At 45.2% G+C, this 22,122-nt stretch overlaps 1 protein-coding gene across 1 annotated transcript; it reads right to left on the minus strand.

The window, feature by feature from the left end:
* Positions 1–1,435: 1,435 nt before the first annotated feature.
* LOC136578533 (zinc finger protein ZFP2-like) lies at positions 1,436–15,765 on the minus strand. The gene is made up of 5 exons (XM_066578667.1): positions 15,591–15,765; positions 15,391–15,514; positions 8,987–9,084; positions 8,753–8,861; positions 1,436–4,346 (listed from the first exon to the last, which is right to left on the minus strand). The coding sequence occupies exons 1-5, from the start codon at positions 15,612–15,614 to the stop codon at positions 3,082–3,084; spliced, it is 1,620 nt and encodes a 539-aa protein (XP_066434764.1). The 5' UTR covers positions 15,615–15,765; the 3' UTR covers positions 1,436–3,081.
* Positions 15,766–22,122: the final 6,357 nt, after the last annotated feature.

Genomic DNA, 22,122 nt, shown 5'->3' on the forward strand with positions numbered 1-22,122 from the left:
TCCCTCGGTGCACTCCATCCACAACAGCCCCACTTCTAATTGTAACTTACAAATATGCCGAAAACTGACCAAAATACGCGAGTGTGAGCGGAACCTTAACTAAACACTTGTTGGAAAGTTTTTTTCCAAAACTTTTACTATCAGGTATTCAAGCCACAGAAGGAAATGGCAGATTGGTTAATTCTATCAAAAAATTATTGCAAATTCAATTAGTTTTTTTATGCAGTTCCATCATATTTATCTTTTTGTATGGTATAAAAGACCACCAAATATTGATATGTCCACATATATTAAAGTTTCAATGGGGCGTCCTTACTTTTTACTGTCATGCTGGATTCTCCTGCAGTGTGGGTGGAGTTATGAATACAGTAACAAGAAGCAAGGTTTATGGTGATGTTTCAACAGCACTGATAACAAGGCTTTTCTTGTCTTCCTTCTATCCATCATATATTTTTCCTCCATTGCTTCCGCTCACGGTTGACCTCAGGGAAATAGAATTATGGTATCTGGTGGATCCCAGTTAATTCCACCCAAAAGATAAACCATCATATTGTCTGACTAATCTGTCAATAAATTGATGCTAAAGTTTTTTCCCACATTCCAAACAAGAATCCGGCTTCTTCATAATGTGAATTCTCAAAATTTAATTTTCTTATAAAACATTTTCCATATACAGAACAATCCAACAGATTCTCTCATGTTTAAGAACACATGACTTATTTTTAAAGCATCTCCCTAAAAGAGAACAGGAATACGGCTTATCTCCTGAGAAGCATAACATGTTTTCATTTTTCTCATTCTGAATATGTAAATGTATTCTCCCCTGTGTGAATTCTCTCCTGTATAACAGAATTTGATTGTCTGTAAAACATTTTCCACATTCTGAACTCTAAGGATATGTTCACAAGGCGTAATTCACCACGGAATTTTCCATGATTTTTATACTCTCCCCAACAAGCGCCACAGCAATGAAAAAATGTTATAAAAATCCAAAGTATTATCCACCAGGCTCGCACTGCTAAATGGTGTCACCAGAAGAGCCTCAATAAAGAACACTTGCGCAGAAGTATTAAAGGGGTTGTCCCGCGAAACAAAGTGGGGTTATACACTTCTGTATGGCTATATTAATGCACTTTGTAATATACATCGTGCATTAAATATGAGCCATACAGAAGTTATTCACTTACCTGTTCCGTTGCTAGCGTCCCCGTCTCCATGGTGCCGTCTAATTTTCAGCGTCTAATCGCCCGATTAGCCGCGCTTGCGCAGTCCGGTCTTCTCCGTGTTGAATGGGGCTGCTCGTGCTGGAGAGCAGCTCCTCGTAGCTCCGCCCCGTCACGTGTGCCGATTCCAGCCAATCAGGAGGCTGGAATCGGCAATGGACCGCACAGAAGACCTGCGGTCCACCGAGGGTGAAGATCCCGGCGGCCATCTTCGCAAGGTAAGTAAGAAGTCACCGGAGCGCGGGGATTCGGGTAAGTACTATCCGTTTTTTTTTTTCAACACATGCATCGGGTTTGTCTCGCGCCGAACGGGGGGGGCTATTGAAAAAAAAATAAAACGTTTCGGCACGGGACAACCCCTTTAAGACAAAAAAAAAAATCACAGGACACAATTTATGCCCTGTAGTTTATTGTCTTAATATTAACGAAGGAGGAAAATGGTTTACTTCTCCAACTGAGGATTCCTATGAAAATTACCTAAGGCTGGGTCCAAACAGGGCGGATTTGCTGCGGAAATTCCGTGCGGAATTTCGCCGCTGCAAATCCACATGCAGCCGCTAATCCCGGGATTAGCCAGCCATGTGGACGAGTTTTCTCAGAAATCTCGTCCACATGGGACGGCAAATCCACTGCGGCTAAGTCGGCAGAAGCCGCCGCTGCGGCGTGGATTTGCCGACCACAGCATGTCTATTTTTGTTTTCCGCTGTGGCCACGCTCTCCTCTATGGGAGCGCCGGCCACAGCGGAAGAGCGAGCGGCCGGGCCGCTTTAAAGCCGCCGCGGGTTTTGCAGCTGCGGTTCTCCCGGCAGAAATCTCACGGTTTTTCACTGCGGCCAAACCGCAAGATTTCCGCCGAGAATCCGCCCTGTGAGAACCCAGCCTAATGGCCAATAAATCATTCAGAGTCCTGTGACGCAGCAAAAATCTGAACGATTGTTAGTCTAATTGTATTTATCCACTGAACGAAGAATGCTAATTCATTTTCTGATTGTTCATTGTTCAGTTTACGCATACATAAAAATCAAACGACGATCAGGCCATGTAAGCAGGCAGTATTATCCATGAATGACTGCCTGTTTACTGTGAATGGAGGCGAGCAGGGTGGAATGATCAGACAGCTACGTATTTTGACATGGTTTGTAGAGGTGGTGAATTCTGCCATGTGAACATACCCTAATATGGCTTCTCCATATGAATTTTCTCATGTTAGACATGACTAGATTTATCTTTAAAACTGTTCCCACATAGTGAACATGAATACAGCCTCTCTTCTGTGTGAATTCTCTCATGTGTAGGTCATATTTACACGACCGAGAAAAACATGCAACTGCTGGGTGATTACGAAACACACAAAACTCACGCATTATGGGATGATTTAGTGAATCCCACATTGAGCAGGTTGTTGGACCCATGGGCTGATTTTAATACAGGCGTTTTTTCCTCTCCTCCCAATAGTGCAAAATGGAAAAACTGAAGCAGGTTCTATTTTCATGCAATTCTCACGTAACAACAGGACTTGCATTGTGGGGTGTCTGTGTGCTGTGCAATGCTAGATATGCCTAAGAATCTTGGGTGCAACTTGGGATCAGGCATATAAATACTGTCTTAACCAGATCTGATTCATGTTTGAGACATTTCCCACATTCCAACACACATAAATGACTGCTCCTCTGTGTGAACTGTCGAATGTATAACAAAATTTGATTTAGCAGTAAAGCATTTCCCATATTCTGTACATGAATATGGCCTCTCTACTGGGTGAATTCTCTTCTGCAAACTAAGGTATGGCTCAGTTGTAAAACATTTTCCACATTCTGAACATGAAAATGGCCTCTCTCATGTGTGAATTTCCTCATGTCTAAGGTGATTTAATTGTGAAACATTTCCCATATTCTGAAGAGGAGTAAGGATTCTCCGCTATGTGAATTCTCCAATGATCATTGAGTTGGAAAATAGTAATAAAACATTTTCCACATTCTGAACAGGAATACATTTTTTTTTCTGTGTGACCTCTCTCATGTAGAACAAGCCTTGTTTTAGCACTAAAGCTTTTCCCACATTCTGAAGATGAATATGGCTTTTTTTCTTTGTGAATTATCTCATGTTTAAGCAGATCTGATTTACGTTTATAGTTTTTCCCACATTTTGAACAAGAGTATGGCTTCTCTCCTGTGTGAACTCTCTCATGTCTAATAAAATTTGATTGATCTGTAAAGCATTTCCCACATTCTGAACATGAATACGGCTTCTGCCTTGTGTGAATTCTCTGATGTTTAGCAAGATCTGATTTATTTGTAAAACATTTCCCACATTCTGAACAAGAGTAAGGCTTCGGTCCTGTGTGAATTCTCTCATGTCTAGTAAAATTTGATTGATCTGTGAAGCATTTCCCACATTTTGAACAACAGTATGGCCTGTCCCCTGTGTGAATTCTTGTTTTAGCACTAAAGCTTTTCCCACATTCTAAAGAAGAATATGGCTTTTCTTCTGTGTGAATTATCTCATGTTTAAGCAGATCTGATTTACGCTTATAGCTTTTCCCACATTTTAAACAAGAGTATGGTTTCACTCCTGTGTGAACTCTCTCATGTCTAATAAAATTTGATTGATCTGCGAAGCATTTCCCACATTCTGAACATGAATACGGCTTTTGTCTTGTGTGAATTCTCTGATGTTTAGCAAGATCTGATTTATTTGTAAAACATTTCCCACATTCTGTACAAGAGTAAGACTTCTGTCCTGTGTGAATTCGCTCATGTCTAATAAAATTGGATTGATCTGTGAAGTATTTTCCACATTCTGAACATGAATATGGCTTCTCCCCTGTGTGAATTCTTATGTGTTTTATAAGAGCTGAGTTTTTCGGAAACTGTTTTCCACATTCTCCACATTGAAACCTTTTTCCCCCTTCCTGACCCGCACTCGGGGTAACAACCTGTAATAGGTCAGGGAAAGGTTCCTCATGATTAGATGGATTATATGATAGATCTGTACTGTAAAGTCCTGGATGTACATGAAGGGTAATGAGGTTTTCTTCTGTAGTGTGCTGCAGGATATCTTCATCTTCTACTTTATAACCCAGTGATAACAGGACGTTTCCCTCAGAGTTCTTACTGGCATTTTCTGTTTGAAAAAAAAATCATGAAATCCATTTTTAATCTTAAAGTGCAAACACAAAATGTATAACATTCCTATTATCCTGGAAACACGCATGCACAGTTTTCTGTGTAGTGCCTGGTGCAGCTCTCATTGAAATCAATGGGAGCTATGCCTATAATTGCAGACGCAGTTCTCATTGATTTCAATGAAAGATGCACCTTCAATTATGAGCGCCGTCCACTACACAGGGGCCCGGAGCAGCAGCTTTAGCTCCAACCCCAGGGTATTCTAGCTGTGACTGCGGGCTCTCCCTGGAAAACCCCTTTAAGTCTTGCACAGTACAGGATTCATAAAACATCTGTGCACATTCACCATTCTTTCAGGTCCTGCACTATATATAATACAGTATATCACTTTATTAAGTGTTATTTTACCTTACAGCTACATTAAAGTATCTCCCTAAAAGGGGTATACCGAGATCAAAGTCAAGTTCCAAAATACAGTCAAACCTCTAGTTTCATTGGTAATCCGTCTGAAAGCAATCGGCTAAATTTGAAACCAATGAAATTCAAGGCAATTATTTCCATAGGAATCAATGTAAATCCAATTAATTGGATTTGGAAAAGACATTCCAAAAAAAAACACACACCAAACCACATTTAATAGAGAACAAATATGGTTTTTAATACTAAAAATAACAAATGGATATAAAAGACTACTGTAAAGAATGAATGAACATTTAACATGTTATTGAATATGCTACTGTGTGTTATCTGTGGTGTTACATAGGACTGCAGGTTACATATACTACATCATCTGTCCTTAGCGTTATTACTGTGTTCTCTGTGCTGTTACATAGGACTGCAGGTGGCATCATTATCTGTCCTCAGCGTTATCACTGTGTTCTCTGTGCTGTTACATAGGACTGCAGGTGACATCATTATCTGTCCTCTGCGTTATCACTGTGTTCTCTGTGCTATTACATAGGACTGCAGGTGACATCATTATCTGTCCTAAGAGTTATCACTGTGTGTTATCTGTGGTGTTACATAGGACTGCAGGTGACATCATTATCTGTCCTCTGCATTATCACTGTGTTCTCTGTGCTATTACATAAGACTGCAGGTGACATCATTATCTGTCCTAAGAGTTATCACTGTGTGTTATCTGTGGTGTTACATAGGACTGCAGGTGACATCATTATCTGTCCTTAGCGTTATCACTGTGTTCTCTGTGCTCTTACATAAGACTGCAAGTGGCATCTGTCCTCAGCGTTATCACTGTGTGTTATCTGTAGTGCAACATAGGACTGCAGGTGACATCATTATCTGTCCTCAGCGTTATCACTGTGTTCTCTGTGCTCTTACATAGGACTGCAAATGGCATCTGTCCTCAGCGTTATCACTGTGTGTTATCTGTAGTGCTACATAGGACTGCAGGTGACATTACTGTGTTTTCTGGGTGAACATAGCCACTTACATTACACTACACAGTACTGTTTTACTAGTGTCCACAGCAACGCTGAAGAAGGGTGGGTAGCGTTTCAGCATTAAGAGGAGGAAACGCTGAGCAGGAAATCACATGGGCCACATCAGCAGCGAGACCACGTGGGCCGGCAGTTGCCAATGAAACTAGAAGCAGCCAGTGAAACTAGAGGCGAAATTCTGGCTTGAGAAATCAGTGGAACTGGAAACCGGGTAAACTAGAAGACAACAAAACTAGAGGTTTAATAAATCATCTCACAGTGCTATAGTAAATCCATCCATTACCTTTCCTTCGATTGTGGTTGCTTACATCAGCACTTCCTGTGCTTTGCTACTAAATCTCCCATAATCCCCCGGACTGCATCTCTTCCTGTTCATTCTGTATGCTCCTCCCACACACTGCTCATAAATACTAAATCCCACCCACTAAACCAATGATGATCATTTAGCTGCTCTCATTATTTCACAAAGCTGAATAAGAGGAGAGAGCCTGTATGACCGTCACCAGCTGTAATCTACTTCCCTACCAAAGAACAATCCTAGTGTGCAGTGGGTCATCATACTGTGAAATGCCAAGTCTGCACTCAGCTGCACGCTGAGATTTATAATAGTTGCAGTCTTATTGGCAGTTTCTTCTGTTTCTAATTTTATCTGTCCGTTCATCTTCAGAAACAAACTAAAACCTCCTTATAAAAACTACTGTTTTTGAACCAAATAAATATATAAACTATTAGTAAGGCTACCTACACAATATCACACTCACCAACATGTGTTTTCATGGCTATGCAAGGCGTTTTATGGCAAAAATGCCTCCCATCACTTCCGTACAGTAATGATCCTTCAGTGAGGCTTTCAGTCGCGTTGGAGGATCGGCAAGTGTTTTCCCTTGTTTTCAATGGGAAACCCCACAACGCACGTAATTTGTTACATCTGCTAATAATAATATTAGGGTAAAGTTGTAGCTTTAAATTCCCACTGCAAGATGGTGCTCAAAACTGAGGTATATTATGAGAAATGGCGCTTACATGCAAGATTCCCAATTGCACAAGCTGCAGCATTAAAGGGGTTGTCCCGAGAAAGCAAGTGGGGGTAAGCACTTCTGTATGGCCATATTAATGCACTTTGTAATGTACATCGTGCATTAATTATGAGCCATACAGCAGTTATTCACTTACCTGCTCCGTTGCTGGCGTCCCCGTCTCCATGGTCCGTCTAATTTCAGCGTCTAATCTCCCGATTAGACGCGCTTGCGCAGAAGGGTCTTCTCCCTTCTCTTGGGTCTCGGCACGAGCGGTGTTCTGGCTCCGCCCCCTCCTACACGTCATCGCGTAGCTCCGCCCCGTCACGTGTGCTGATTCCAGCCAATCAGGAGGCTGGAATCGGCAATGGACCGCACAGAGCCCACGGTGCACCATGGGAGAAGACCCGCGGTGCATCGTGGGTGAAGATCCCAGCGGCCATCTTGGTAAGGTAAGTAAGAAGTCGCCGCAGTGCGGGGATTCGGGTAAGTACTAAACGTTTGTTTTTTTTAACCCATGCATTGGGTTTGTCTCGTGCCGAACGGGGGGCCTATTGAATAAAAAAAAAAAACGTTTCGGCGCATGACAACCCCTTTAATATGAACAATTTGCTTTTGCAAAACAACCGCGATGCTTTAAAACATTAAGTATTGACAACGGCATTTGTCCTGACAATCTCCACATTTGTGCCGTTCCTACAAAAATACCTCCAAATATATGAAAATAGTCAAAATTACGACACATACTTGTCAGTCAGCGCTTAAGGACTGGGCAGCAGACTTCTGTGTCGGAACAGCCTTGCAATTTGCTTCCACAACTTGAAGCAACAGTTTTTCTTCTTCGTCTTTAGTAAAAAGTCTGAAAATTCATGGCCCTTGAGTAAAAACCTTGTCATAGACACAAGAACCAGAAACTCTGCCCCAAATCAAGGTTTGTTAAAAGGAAAAAACATAGAGGGTGTCTTGCTTTGTAGTTGAAAGTTGAGTTTTTTGGGCTACCCTATTGTATACTCTGTATACATACTGTTGCAGCTGAGAACTTCACCTTGCTTTCAGGCTGGACCAGGGTTTCGCAGTGTCTCGGTATTTCCTGGGGCTGAGGGGCGTGGGGGTCGGGTGAGTGATGTCAGCTCTCACCTGTCTCTAAGTGGCCCTGCCCTATATAATCTGTTCTAGTATTGACCTCAGTGCTGGTCAATTTCAGACTGCTCCTGGGTCTGCTATGTGGAGCACAGCCTGTTGTTGGAGCTCCATTTCCCTGCTGCAGTCTGCTACTACAGATAAGTGCCACTGCTGTTTACCTTGCAGTGCTTATGGTATTTAGGGCTCTCTGGTATGAATTTATCAGTGTCATGGGTACGCACTTATCAGAGCGATTGGCCTGCCAGTTAGGCAGGGCTCGCTCCCGGGATAGGGGTGTTGTTTAGGGAGAGATTTCCCCATTTTGGTTTAGTTATGTTTGTTATGCACAGTGGTGCTTTGGTTTAGTCTTGCACGGTCGTGCTTCTTTACGTTTATTTATCCTTCATGTCCAGTCAGGACGCAACACATACAATTCTGTGGAGTAGCTGCTCATTTCCCCACTAGTATATAAGCTGGGCTGTTAGTGAGCATGCACAGTGCCCACTTTTGAGGTTACAACTGTTCCCGCTATGGACTGCCCGCCCAGTTCATAAGTAGTCATGTGGCTGAGACAGAAGGGTCAGAACAGGAAGCTAGGAGCCTCTGACCATAGCCAAATATCACAAAATCAGGACAGCAGGGGTCATGTGACACACCCAGATTGAGGCACAAGCATATATTTAAGGTAACAAGGCATTGCTGAATGCTTCACTGAGGCTGGCTGCGGTAAAAGACTTAAAATTTGAAAAGTTCTATATTACCCCTTTAAGAAACCTTCAAGTTCACTTTCCCTATTCATTACGTACCTGGGGCAACATTTACTGGAATCTCCTCCTTCACGTCTCTCATACACGGGTGATCGCCCATCATCCGCTCTTCTTCTACCTCCACTTTAATAGCAGTCAGATCTTCCCCCTGATTTATCATATGTAATAATTCAGTACAATACAGCAGACTGGAGGAAAATCTAAAAGACCACCAGAAGAGACCCCCAAAATCTATGACTGCAGGACCCCCTATATAGACTCAGTGTCATCTACCTGATGGCTCTCTGGGACATTGGGGTCTTCCTCTGGACAGTCCTGGGAATACAGAGGACGGGGACATCTCTCTGGGGAATTTCTCCTACTGGATCCATCTGTGGGGACACAAGACCACAGCGAGGACTACATGAGCCCCTGTATATCTATATATCACACACGGCTCTCAGCACCTTCACTTCTATACCAACGTAATATGGTCAGTCTCACACTGAGAGCTGTTGCTCAATACAGACACTTGGCTTTCGCTACTTCCTTGGGGTGGCATTTTCAGCAGGTAGAAGAGACTCAGACATTTCTGTGTTTATGCAGACAAGAACACAGTTCACAGCAGCAGCAGTATTACCTAATGGTAGTGGCCTCTTTTGTCAAGATATTGCACCCAGCCACACTACACGTTGCAATGTCACCGTTCAGAACTCCTGGCATCATGGAGCCCAGGATGTGAACATTTATGCTAGGAGAATGAGCGGTGATGCTGAAGCTTCTGATTGGCAGGTGTCAGTCACCTAACGTACGCCGACAACAGAGACTCGGCGAATTGTGGAGTTGTAGCACTGGACCGCTGGGACTGAGTAGAGTAGGAATGGTATTTAACTAGGATAAATGCAAAGTCCGACATCTGGACAAGAAAAATGAAAAAAGCACATACAGAATGGGAGGAATTGGGCTAAGCAGCAGCACATGTGAAAAAGACTTGGGTATACTAATAGATTATAGACTGAACATGAGTCAACAATGTGATGCAGCAGCCAAAAAGGCAAACACAATTCTGGGATGTATTAAGAGAAGCATAGAGTCTAGATCACGTCAGGTCATTATCCCCCTCTACTCTGCCTTAGTCAGACCTCATCTGGAATACTGTGTCCAGTTCTGGGCACCCCACTTTACAAAAAGACATAGACGAACGTGGAGCAAGTTCCGAGAAGAGTTACCAAGATGGTGAGCGGTCTGCAGACCATGTCCTATGAAGAACGGTTAAAGGATCTGGGAATGTTTAGCTTGCAGAAGAGAAGGCTGAGAGGAGACTTAACCCCTTAGTGACGAAGCCTGTGTGCGCCTTAGTGACGGAGCCAAATCTTGGAAATCTGACATGCGTCATTCAATATAGCATAACTCCGTAAAGGTTTTGCATATCCAAGTGATTCGGACATTGTTTTTTCGCGTGACCGGCGACCTCTCAACAAGGTCACTGCTCAAGGCTCTCAGCGACCATTGCTCACTGGGAGCAAGGAGATTTTAAATTTCCTGGGGTCCCCGACTCCTGCGCATGTGTCCGGTGTTTTGCCGGCGGTCGCATGTGCAGAATCCGGGAAAGTTCACGGAGAAAGATCGCATCGGGGTGCAAATACGGAGCCCTCCGGTAAAAAGTTTCATCTCACCGATCACATCGGTGAGGGGAGATGCAGCTTCACCTTTTTTTTACTTTTACGTGATCGCCATTATCCATTGGTTAACGGCGAACACGTGATCAGGAGCCGCTCACTGTGGCCCCCCGTGAAATCTCCAGGCTCTCGCCTAAGTTTTGTAGCCAAGAGCAGGGAGATTTTAAAGGGGTTGTCCCGCGAAACAAAGTTGGGGTATACACTTCTGTATGGCCATATTAATGCACTTTGTAATGTACATTGTGCATTAATTATGAGCCATACAGAAGTTATTCACTTACCTGTTCCGTTGCTAGCGTCCTCGTCTCCATGGTGCCGTCTAATTTTCAGCGTCTAATCGCCCGATTAGACGCGCTTGCGCAGTCCGGTCTTCCCCCTTCTGAATGGGGCCGCTCGTGCCAGAGAGCTGCTCCTCGTAGCTCCGCCCCGTCACGTGTGCCGATTCCAGCCAATCAGGAGGCTGGAATCGGCAATGGACCGCACAGAAGCCCTGCGGTCCACCGAGGGTGAAGATCCCGGCGGCCATCTTCGCAAGGTAAGTAAGAAGTCACCGGAGCGCGGGGATTCGGGTAAGTACTATCCGTTTTTTTTTTAAACCCCTGCATCGGGTTTGTCTCGCGCCGAACGGGGGGGCTATTGAAAGAAAAAAAAACCCATTTCGGCGCGGGACAACCCCTTTAAGTACCCTGGTAATCCACGGCTTTTGCGCATGCGCCTGCCATGTAGGCGACGGGCGCGTGTGCAGAAGCTGGGGTAAGGTCCGCGGATAAACCCGTGGGCCTTAGGTATGTCATTTCATCCTCCCTCACGGATCACATCCGTGAGGGGAAATGAAACGTAAGCTTTTTTAAACTTTTTTTTTTTTTTACTTTTTACACTTTTTTTTTTACTTTACATGATCACTGCTATCCATTGGATAACAGCGATCATGTCCCCGGTGAAATCTCTCTGCTCCTGGCTACACATGGCAGCCAGGAGCAGAGGAATTTTAAATTTCCCGGGCCTCGAGCCCCTCTGTGCACGCGCCCGATGATTGACATCGGGCGCGCATGCGCAGACGGGGACTTCGGGTCTCGGAACACCGGGGACATCAGCGGACCTGAGGTGAGTATTTTCACCTCCCCTCATGGATCGGATCCATGAGGGGAGGTGAAACGTGTTCTTTTTTTCCTTTTTTGAACTTTTTCGCGATCGCAGTCCCCGGTAACATCTCCTGGTTCCCGGCTACCTTCAGGAGCCAGGAGATTTTGAATTTGCCGGGGCTCCCGACCTTCTGCGCATGCGCATGACGTCATACGTCTGGCGCGCATGCGCAGAAGAGCGGCGCTAGGTCCCGGAGGACAGATTTACCGTGGGACATCTCGGACAAGCCGGGTAAGTAATTTCAGCTGCCCTGATGGATCCCATCCATCAGGGCAGCTGAATATCTAACTTTTTTCACTGTTTTATTTACTTTATTGCGATCGGCGCTATCCATTGGCAATGCCGGGGGGGGGGGGGGGGGACTGCCCGCAGCCCAGGATGACAGCTCCATGCTGTCGGCTACCTGCGGGCACCGACAGCATGGAGCTGTCATGTCCTCCGCCAAGTGGGCATTAATCCTAAGAGGACGCATGTTTCTACGTCCTCTAGGATTAAAGCCCACTTATTGAGGACGTAGAATCCCGATGGGGCTGTCCCTAAGGGGTTAATAGCGGTCTACAAATATCTGAAGGGTTGTGACAGTGCAGAGGGATCAGCCCTATTCTCATTAGTACACGGAAAGACTAGAAGCAATGGGATGAAACTGAAAGGGAGGAGGCACAGACTAGATATTAGACAATGAGGGTGATCAATAAGTAGAACAGGTTACCACAGGAGGTGGGGAGTTCTCCTTCAATGGAAGTGGTCAAACAAAGGCTGGACAAATATGTTTGGGATGATTTAGTGATCCTGCACTGAGCAGGGGGTTGGACCAGATGACTCTGGAGGTCCCTTCCAACTCTACCATTCTAGGATTCTATGATCCTGTTTATTTCAACTGATTTGGCTCTAATTTTAAAACCTAAATTTGTAATCGGACAACCCCTTTAAAATCACAAGATGGGTCTCGAAAAACAAAAGATTCAAGTTGAAAATCTTTACCAATATAAATTGTGTAATTCATTGAGAACAGAATGATGTATCAGTGGTCAATGGAATCCAAAATCATCGAACAATCAAGAACTGGATTACAAAAGCACCCAAAAATTCATCATGACAATTCAAAGTATTACTGGGTAGTGCATACAGCCCACAGGTACCTGCATGCACTCCTGACAACATCTGGGCATTCTGAAGAGACAGCAGATGATGCTCTGGAGGATCTCCTCCCAGACCTGGATCCGGGCATCAATGAGCTCCTGGACAGTTTGTGGCTCTACTTGGTTGTATCAGATGCACAGATAAAGAATGCTCCAAAAGTTCTCAATTAGATCAATGATGGATCAATGGATCTGGGATCAACGTCTTTGTTATTGAGGAACAGTCTACACACTCCGGCCACGCACTGTCCTTTACCAGGAGTAACCCAGGGCCCACTACAACAGAGTAAGTGGCTCTGAGGATTTCATACAGGTATCCAATAGCAATCAGGGTACCATTGGCTATCGTGTGCAGGTTTGTACAGTTCCTTTAACGATATGCCACCCTAGACCATCACTGACTGTACAGTGCTGGGCTGTGAGTACAGGTCCCACTACAGGAAGTTGGACCCCCATAGCACCCACACGAAGTCGGTTTCTGACAGTTTTGTCAGAAACATCTGTATGTAGCCCGCTGGAGGTCATTTTGTAGGGCTCCTCCTGTTCCTCCTGATGCTGGTTGATGCCTTTGTATGGCCCTGTACAGTCCTCCTCATATAATGGCCAGGTATCTGTTTTATGTTCCTAAAACTGTGCGGGGAGACACAGTAAACCTTCTTATGATGGCACATATGGATGTGTCAACATGGAGGAGCAGGACAACCTCATAGGGCTACAGGTAGTCCTCATGTACCAGTAACATAGTAACATAGTTCGTAAGGCTGAATGAAGACAATGTCCATCTAGTCCAGCCTGTCTAGCCTCCTGTTTTGTTGATCCAGAGGAAGGCAAAAAAACCCAAGAGCAGAAGCCAATTAGCCCTTTTGGGAAAAAATTCCTTCCCGACTCCCTAATGGCAGTCAGACTGTTCCCTTGATCAACCCCTAATAGTTCCTACCTGCCTGTAAACCCGGATTAACAAATAACCTAAGATTTATAGCCTATAATATCCTTCCTCTCCAGAAAGACCTCTAGTCCCCTCTTAAACTCCTCTACGGATTTTGCCATCACTACGTCCTCAGGCAGAGAGTTCCACAGTCTAACTGCTCAGTAGTCACATGGGGAGTGACCAAATGCAGAACAAGAGAAAAATCTGTCAGGAAGGAAGAGAGAAGAATGTTCTCCGTTCCACTTTTTTTTTAGGGGTGTTTCACTCTTGCCTCTCTGGTGCTCCTGTTGTCAATTCCATTTCCACCAAAGCAGATGAAATAGATTCCCAATATCTTCTCTTTCCTAACTGGACAGATTGATATTCCTAAGGTGGAAGCAACTTGGAGATTTGTGATGCTGAAAATTTTACTTAAAGGGGTTGTCCCGCGGCAGCAAGTGGGTCTATACACTTCTGTATGGCCATATTAATGCACTTTGTAATGTACATTGTGCATTAATTATGAGCCATACAGAAGTTATCAAAAGTTTTATACTTACCTGCTCCGTTGCTGGCGTCCTCGTCTCCATGGTGCCGACTAATTTTCGGCCTCCGATGGCCAAATTAGCCGCGCTTGCGCAGTCCGGGTCTTCTGCTGTATTCAATGGAGCCGCTCGTGCAGAATGCCGGATCCGTGTAGCTCCGCCCCGTCACGTGCCGATTCCAGCCAATCAGGAGGCTGGAATCGGCAATGGACCGCACAGAAGAGCTGCGGTCCACGGAGGGAGCAGACCCCGGCGGCCATCTTCAGCAGGTGAGTATGAAGACGCCGGACCGCCGGGATTCAGGTAAGCACTCTCCGGTTTGTTTTTTTAACCCCTGCATCGGGGTTGTCTCGCGCCGAACGGGGGGGGGGGGGGGGGGGGGTGTTAAAAAAAAAAAACCCCGTTTCGGCGCGGGACAACCCCTTTAATTTTTTTGAGCAGTGAAAAACACACACACAGACACACAAGAAAACTGTCCATAAAAGGTCAAGAAAACCTCTACGGAATGTTCAACTTTTTCGGCAAGCTTCCGCACAGGAACAGCACAGCAGAAGAGAGCAGTCTACTAGACCAGCCAAAAATGCACTCTTGGCAACTGTCAGGTGATCAAGTGAATGGAGAGCTATTGAAATTTTTAACATGGATCATACATTGGGCTCCAGTGTAAAGCCTCTACATTACATGTGATTACACACATGATGTTGTTAAAGGGATTTTCTGAGATTAAAAAAAAAGGGGGGGGGGGGGGGGAACTAGAAAGTTACATGCTGTATACATGTGACCACTGCGGCTAATCACAGGCCTCATCGGAGCACGGATCAATACTACTGAAGCGTATGATTGGATGCAGTGATCATGTGTGTATACAGACACATCACCACTGCAATAGGTAAACAATGCGAAAAGGACCGCAGTAGAGGTGCTGGACCGACGTGGGACCAAACCAGTCAGTATATCTGGTTTTGATTATTGTTACTGTTTTTTTAACTTTGAAAACTTTTTAAGGCTTCAACAAGGCTGATAGTACCGACCTGTGCTCACAGTATTCAACAAGAAGATACTTATACATGTATATAGTAGGGGGCAGTTATAGGGGATGCAGAGGATGCAGTTGCACCCGGGCCCAGGAGCCTTAGGAGGCCTACAAGGCCTCTCTTCTCCATATAGGGAGCCCAGTACTATGAATAAAGCATTATAGTTGGGGGCCCTGTGACAGCTTTTGCATTGCGGCCCAGAAGCTTCAACTTACACCTCTGATGAATATACAGAAAATAATCCTTCCTACCTGGTGATGTAAGCGGCCGGTGATCCTCCATCATGACCACCTCGTACAGATCCTGGTGTCCTCCTATATACTCCCACTCCTCCATGGAGAAATAGACAGCCACATCCTGACACCTTATAGGAACCTGACAACACAATATCCAGTCATCACCCAGACCCCTCCTGTTACTGTATAATGTCCCCCATCCCCCGCAGCATCACCTCTCCTGTCAGCAGCTCCATCATCTTGTTGGTGAGCTCTAGGATCTTCTGCTCATGTATCGGGGAGGGAGGCTCTGTGATGGGGAAATGACTCCTGCTCCATCCTCCTGACTCCTGGAGATGGATGATGGGAGTCACACCGTCCCCCGATGTCTTCTTCACTATTGTGTAATCCTGTGTATGGAGAGACACTGAGACATATCATCATGTGCACAATAATAAGTGACGTCACATCCCCCTTTCTGGAGGATTACAATCTGCACCCCCCCCCCCCAAACTGCCCTCATTACACTGCAAACTAGGAAAGTCCAGCTGGTTCAGCCTACTCTCCTGCCAAGTTGATCCAGAGGAAGATGAAAACCCTTACTAGAAAGAAACATATTTTCTTCATATTCGTGAAAGAATTCCTTACAGTCTACAAATACAGCATTATTATACTCACAAAGGCACCCAGGTCTCTTTTGAACACTCCTGCCTCATATCCCCTTGTTCTGTGGAGGATTTTATATATATATATGTCTATTTCACCTCCTGAGCCAGCAGAACGGAATGTGCCGCCACATCCTGTTCTGCTAACCGTTATCAGAATATGCAGCTTGATAGAAATACACGCTTATAACCTCAGGGCACTGTTACCATGCGGCGGTTGCTGGTCCTCCCGGGGCGGCAGCGTGCGGGGTCCCGCAGTCGGGGCGCGTCCCCCTGGCTTGTTGTCCGGCTGTCGGAGGCGCCGGTGCCTGGCCAGCGCGACGCCGTGCACGAGCTCCGTTTCATTATGAACTATAGGGAGTGGTCTGTCTCCCTTTCTCCGCCCCTGGGCGGAGGCTTTTGTTTAAAGGTCTGGCAGGGACTTGCAGTCGCTGCCAGTTATTAGTTTCCCTCAGTGTGCTAGCTAGTCTGCCTCTGTTGGTCTCCTGCCTCTATCAGCTTGTCTGTTATAGTTGCTACTATCTGCCAGGTTTTTCCATCTGCCTCAGTTCTGATTAGTTTGTTCATGTTGGTTGCTTTTCATCTACCGTTTGTGTCAGTATTCTACCCTCCCATGAGGTACACCAGCATCCCTTCTCGGTCCCTAGTGAGAGTAGGGGGCACCGCCCAGTTACCCGCCTGGGGTTAGCCAGGAGTGGAGGCAAGCAGGCAGGGACAGGGGTTGGCAAATCAAGGGTAGTATACCGTAAGAGGCACATTTTTACCCACACATAACCCTCGGGTGTCATTTGACGCCACACTGCTCACTCCACCCCTGCCCCCTCCATCGAACATGGAGAGATGGCGCTGGTTTGCACCTGAAACCATGTTATGTCGGACGTCCATGACGACAGCAACTCGCGCAGGACCTGGTGTAAGAAGACCTTATCTGGACCAGTGAATCCCATGCTTTGATTTCCAATCACGCATTGCTTCCTGCATGCCCATAAAGGGCAATTAACTCATCATGCTATATAAGATGCTATACGCCTACTAATAAACAGAGTCAAGGAAGACTTTTTACACTGACAGTCCGTCTCTGTGTCAAGTTCTTCTGTGCATGCACAATCTCTGAGGGTTAATCAGGAAGGGTGCAAACATTCCTATTGATTACGCCGTGGACCCCAAATAAATGAACAACAGTTCCCAATCCCCTCCTCCTCCCCTCCAGACAACACACCAGCTTCTGATCCTCTTGTTCTTGGCCCTCTTCTCCACCTCCCCTCCAGACTACACTCCAGCCTCTGATCCACTTGTTCCCAGCCCTCTACTTCTCTTCCCTCCAGACTACACCCCGGCCTCTGATCCTCTTGTTCTCCGGCCCTATCCCCCTCCCCCTCCCCTCCAGACTACACTCTGTCCTCTGATCCTCTTGTTCCCGATCCTCTCCTCCTCCCCTCCTTCCCCCAGACTACACTCCGGCCTCTGATCCTCTTGCCCCCAGTCCTCTCCTCTTGGTTACAACGTGCCTACTTACCATTCTCATTACTCCTATAACATTACTATCGGCACATTGGTTACTTGATACATAACTGACCATATTGGTGGCCGATCTTCATGTTTTCTGCTGGTCACTTGGAAGCTCTTACACAGGACACTGGGCTCTTCCTATTACTCCCCATTATGGATTTCCCTTCCCGATGACTTGGTAAATACTACAATAAAGATGATAGAAATGTAGAAGCGTTCACCTCTCCGGTCAGCAGGTAGAGGATCTCCAAGGTGAAGTCTAATATTCTTCTGCTGATCTCCTTCCTGTCCTCGGCCATCCTTAGTGGGTCATTCAGGAGAAGGAGCGGATTGGAGAAGATGACAAAACGGGATGAACTGGAGGTTGTAGAACTGCAGGAACCTTTATGAAGAAAGGAGCGGCTGTAAATCCTACAGGGACATCATCATATGTGATATACAGAACCTCACTTATAGAGCAGCCAGAGAAAAGCTTCTCAGAGCCGTCGCCACATGGATTAGAGGGGATCCCAACAGCGACCGTTCTATCCTAAACTCAGGCCAAGGGCATTTTTTAGGCATAAATATCTGGGGTAAAAAATTAGTTAAATGGTGTTTTCTGAATAATTGGTGGCAGTGGGTGGGGGTGGGATGCATCACATCTAAAAAATAAACACAGTACTCCCCCTCTGCTGCCACTTTGCTCCCTGCCACAGAGCTACAGCCCGCTGTTTACATCAGAGGTAGAGGTCACATGGGTTGTTTTAGTGATTTGACTGCCAATAGAAAACCCAACATGTCCAAAAACGTAGAAAATGCAGCGCAAGGCATGTCACAATTAGTGCTAAGGCGCACATATAGCAGCTGAGCGTGAGGCTGTAGCTGTGTAGCACAGGTCTGGCTGTTCCCCTCTCAGATTTACCGGTTACAGTCATTAATCTCAGCTCTGTTACATCTATGTGTGGAAGCGGCAGTTGGTTATAGCGCGCGTGGGAGGGGGTGCTTTATTTTTTCTATACTGGTGGCTGTTCCCCAGTGTCTGTCTGCAGCTCCCGCACCAACGGCCTCCACGTGGCGTTATAAATGGGTGTTATGCAATACGTTTACTAGTTTACTATTCCCATTAATTTGTTTGTGATGCCAGTGCTTGTCAGTGCAAAATGTAATGGGTGACGAATAAATCACATCCAGCCAGAGTTTAGTCAAATAAATGTAATTAATTCTCTTTTGTTTTTCTTGTCTTTTGTAATGGAGATAACTGTGTGTGTGTATATATATAATTATATATATATATTATATATATATATATATATTACACACAGTATACTCAGTCTACAGCAATTATACACTTTTACTAAATTCACAAACTGGTGACCAGTATGTATGGACTTCCCATTTACAGCCTTGTAATTGGCCCTCCTGACATAAATATTGATGAGCTCTTTCTATATCAGATTGCCAAGCTCTCAAGAAAGCCCAACATAGTGATCATGGGGGATTTTACCTATGCAGACATTTGTTGGGAATCTCTCTCAGGTAAAAGTAATGGATCCAACAAATTCTTATCCGCTCTTGCTGACAACTTTACCTTCCAAAAGGTCTAAGAGAAAACAAGGGGATCTGCTATCTTGGACCTAATTCTTACCAACAGAGAGGAAATGGTTGAGGAAGTAAGAGTGGCTGGGACCCTAGAAGGCAGTGATCATGATATCCTTGTATGTTGGATAGAAAGGGGAGGAAGACCTGAGAAGACTCAGACCCCAAGGTTAGATTTCAGAAAGTCAGATTTCAATGAACTCAGAAATGGGTAGGAAGAATCCAATGGCTGGATGTTCTTAAGGACAGAAATGTCCAAGAAGGTTGGGAAATATTGTGAAATGAGATTCACAAAGCACAATCGTTACCAATCCCTAAAAGAAGGAAGAATGGGAAGCATTTAAAGAGACCAGGATGGATGAACACAGAACTTGCAGACTTGTTAAACAGGAAGAAAAAATGGAAAGAGGGGGAAATATAAAGAAGAAAATAATGGGGTCTGCAGAAACTGTAGGCCAAGTGTCAGAAAAGCTAAAGCTAATAGTGAATTGAGGTTTGCAACAGAGGCAAAAAGCAATAAAAAGGATTTGGGGGGTATGTCAAAAGCAAAAGAAAAGTCAACAATGCTACTGGATGCTTACAGGATGAAAATGGTGAATTGGTTAAGGATGATGTTGAGAAGGCCGAACTTTTAAATTCCTATTTTGTATTTGTTTTCTCTCAGAAAGACTGATCTTCCCTGTGCTATTGGGGGAATAAAACAATGTAGACTATCTATAAGCAGAGGGATGGTGAGGGAACACTTAACTAACTTAAATGAATTCAAGTCTCAAGGTCCAGATGAATTACATCCTGGGATACTAAAGGAAGCAGCGGAGGCAATTGCTGAACCATTCGCCATAATCTTTGAAAATTCCTGGAGAACAGTAGTCCCAGAATATTGGAAAAGGGCCAATGTTGTCCCTATCCTCAAAAAAGGGAAAAAGGTGGATCCAGGAAACTACAGGCCTGAGAGCCTGACTTCTGTACATTTTTATAAATTATCTCGAGAAAGGAATTGATGGGAAACTGGTCAAATTTGCTGATGACACAAAGCGAGGAAGAGGAAGAGGAAGAGGAAGAGGAAGAGGAAGAGGAAGAGAGAGAGAGAGAGAGAGAGAGAGAGAATGAGAATTCAAAAAGACCTAGAAAAGTTTGCACAGTGGGCGGCGACTAACAGAATGGTATTTAACAAGGAGAAATGCAAAGTCCTACATCTGGGCAAGAAAAATGTAAAAAAGCACATACAAAATGTTAGGAATTGAGCTAAGCAGCAGCACTTGTGAAAAAGACTTTTGTATACTAATAGATCATAGACTGAACATGAGTTAATAATGTGATGCAGCGGCAAAAAAAGGCAAACATAATTCTGGGATGTATTAAGAGAAGCATAGAGTCTAGATCATGTGAGGTCATTATCCCCCTCTACTCTTCCTTAGTCAGACCTCATCTGGAATACTGTGTCCAGTTCTGGGCACCCCACTTTGAAAAAGACATAGACAAACTGGAGCAAGTTCAGAGAAGAGTTACCAAGATGGTGAGAGGTCTGCAAATCATGCCCAATGAGGAACGGTTAAAGGATCTGGGAATGTTTAGCTTGCAAAAAAAAATGCTGAGAAGAGACTTAATAGCTGTCTACAAATATCTGAAGGGCTGTCACAGTGCAGAGAGATCAGCCCTATTCTCATTTGTACAAGGAAAGACTAGAAGCAATGGGATGAAACTGAAAGGGAGGAGACACAGATTAGATATTAGAAAAAAACTTTCTGATGGTGAGGGTGACCAATGAGTGGAATAGGTTGCCACAGGAGGTGGTGAGTTCTCCTTCAATGGAAATGTTCAAACAAAGGCTGGACAAATATCTGTCTGGGATGATTTAGTGATCCTGCACTGAGCAGGGGGTTGGACCCGATGACCCTGGAGGTCCCTTCCAACTCTACTATTCTAGGATTCTAAATAGTCTCATGGGAAATCCCAATAATGGTCATAATTGCTTGATCTCTTTCCCTCAGGACTCAGCACTGTTACTCAGCTGTTGGGGGCAGTAAATTGTCGCAGGGTCTGGTGGCTCTTCTGTTGGATTTCCAACAGGAATCCGCATGGCTCACAGCTTTCACTGCCACTAACTCTCTTCCCTATCCGACCACTGCGTCCCTATGACAACTCCAATGGGCACGCTCCACTATACTACTCCTTCCCTACAACAGACTACCAGACTATCAATATCCTACTGACAATTCCTCTTGTACTGACACCGACGTCTCTGCTGCACACACTGACTGACAACCGGCTTGGTTAGGTGATTATTCAGAGTGTCACTTTGTATTTGGAGTCTATCCCCCCCCTTCAGCTGTTCTCTCTCCCTGTCGCTGGCATTGTATGCAGCGCCAGCTGCTGATTTCCGTACATTGGCTGTGTATGCGAAGCTCCCCATCCCATGACAATGGGCAGACGGGCACCGAACACAGACACACCGCTGTGCTGACAAAGCAAACACTCCAGCACTGCCGCTGCCTGCACACTGACGGGCACGTTGGTTAGGCGGGCGGCACAGATGGCTCCGGACATTTCATATGGATGATTTAGTGGGAGGAATGGGCGCAGTGAGAGCAGCAGAGGGGTGTTGTCCCTCTCTTCGGAACAGCCCGGGCCTGTGAGCAGCAGGAGGGGAGGCCGACTCCTGAGACTTAACATAGGAACTTTGACCTTACCTGATGGGGCACTCAATGTATCCAACTCAAATGTAATGATTTTACGGCGGCGGTGAGGAGGTCACAAATATCTAATGACACCAAAATCATCCACCAAAGGTCACGCAAAGGGGTCAAAGTGCGGTGCAAGAAAAAGCCTGTAGGCTTGTTTATATTAGATGCTCCTATACGCTATAACCTTCGTTGGTATCTCAGTACAGTTACTGTTATCGCTGGATCGCGAGCTAGCAGTGAAGTCTTGTGTGGTGTAGAGTGCTAAGGCAGCAAAAATACAGTTGGAAGCTCTCACTCATGACCTGAAGGTTACGGGTTCAATCCCCACTTGGTTC

This window comes from Eleutherodactylus coqui, chromosome 9 (assembly GCF_035609145.1).
Source record: "Eleutherodactylus coqui strain aEleCoq1 chromosome 9, aEleCoq1.hap1, whole genome shotgun sequence".
In the NCBI taxonomy this organism is placed as follows: Eukaryota; Metazoa; Chordata; class Amphibia; order Anura; family Eleutherodactylidae; genus Eleutherodactylus; species Eleutherodactylus coqui.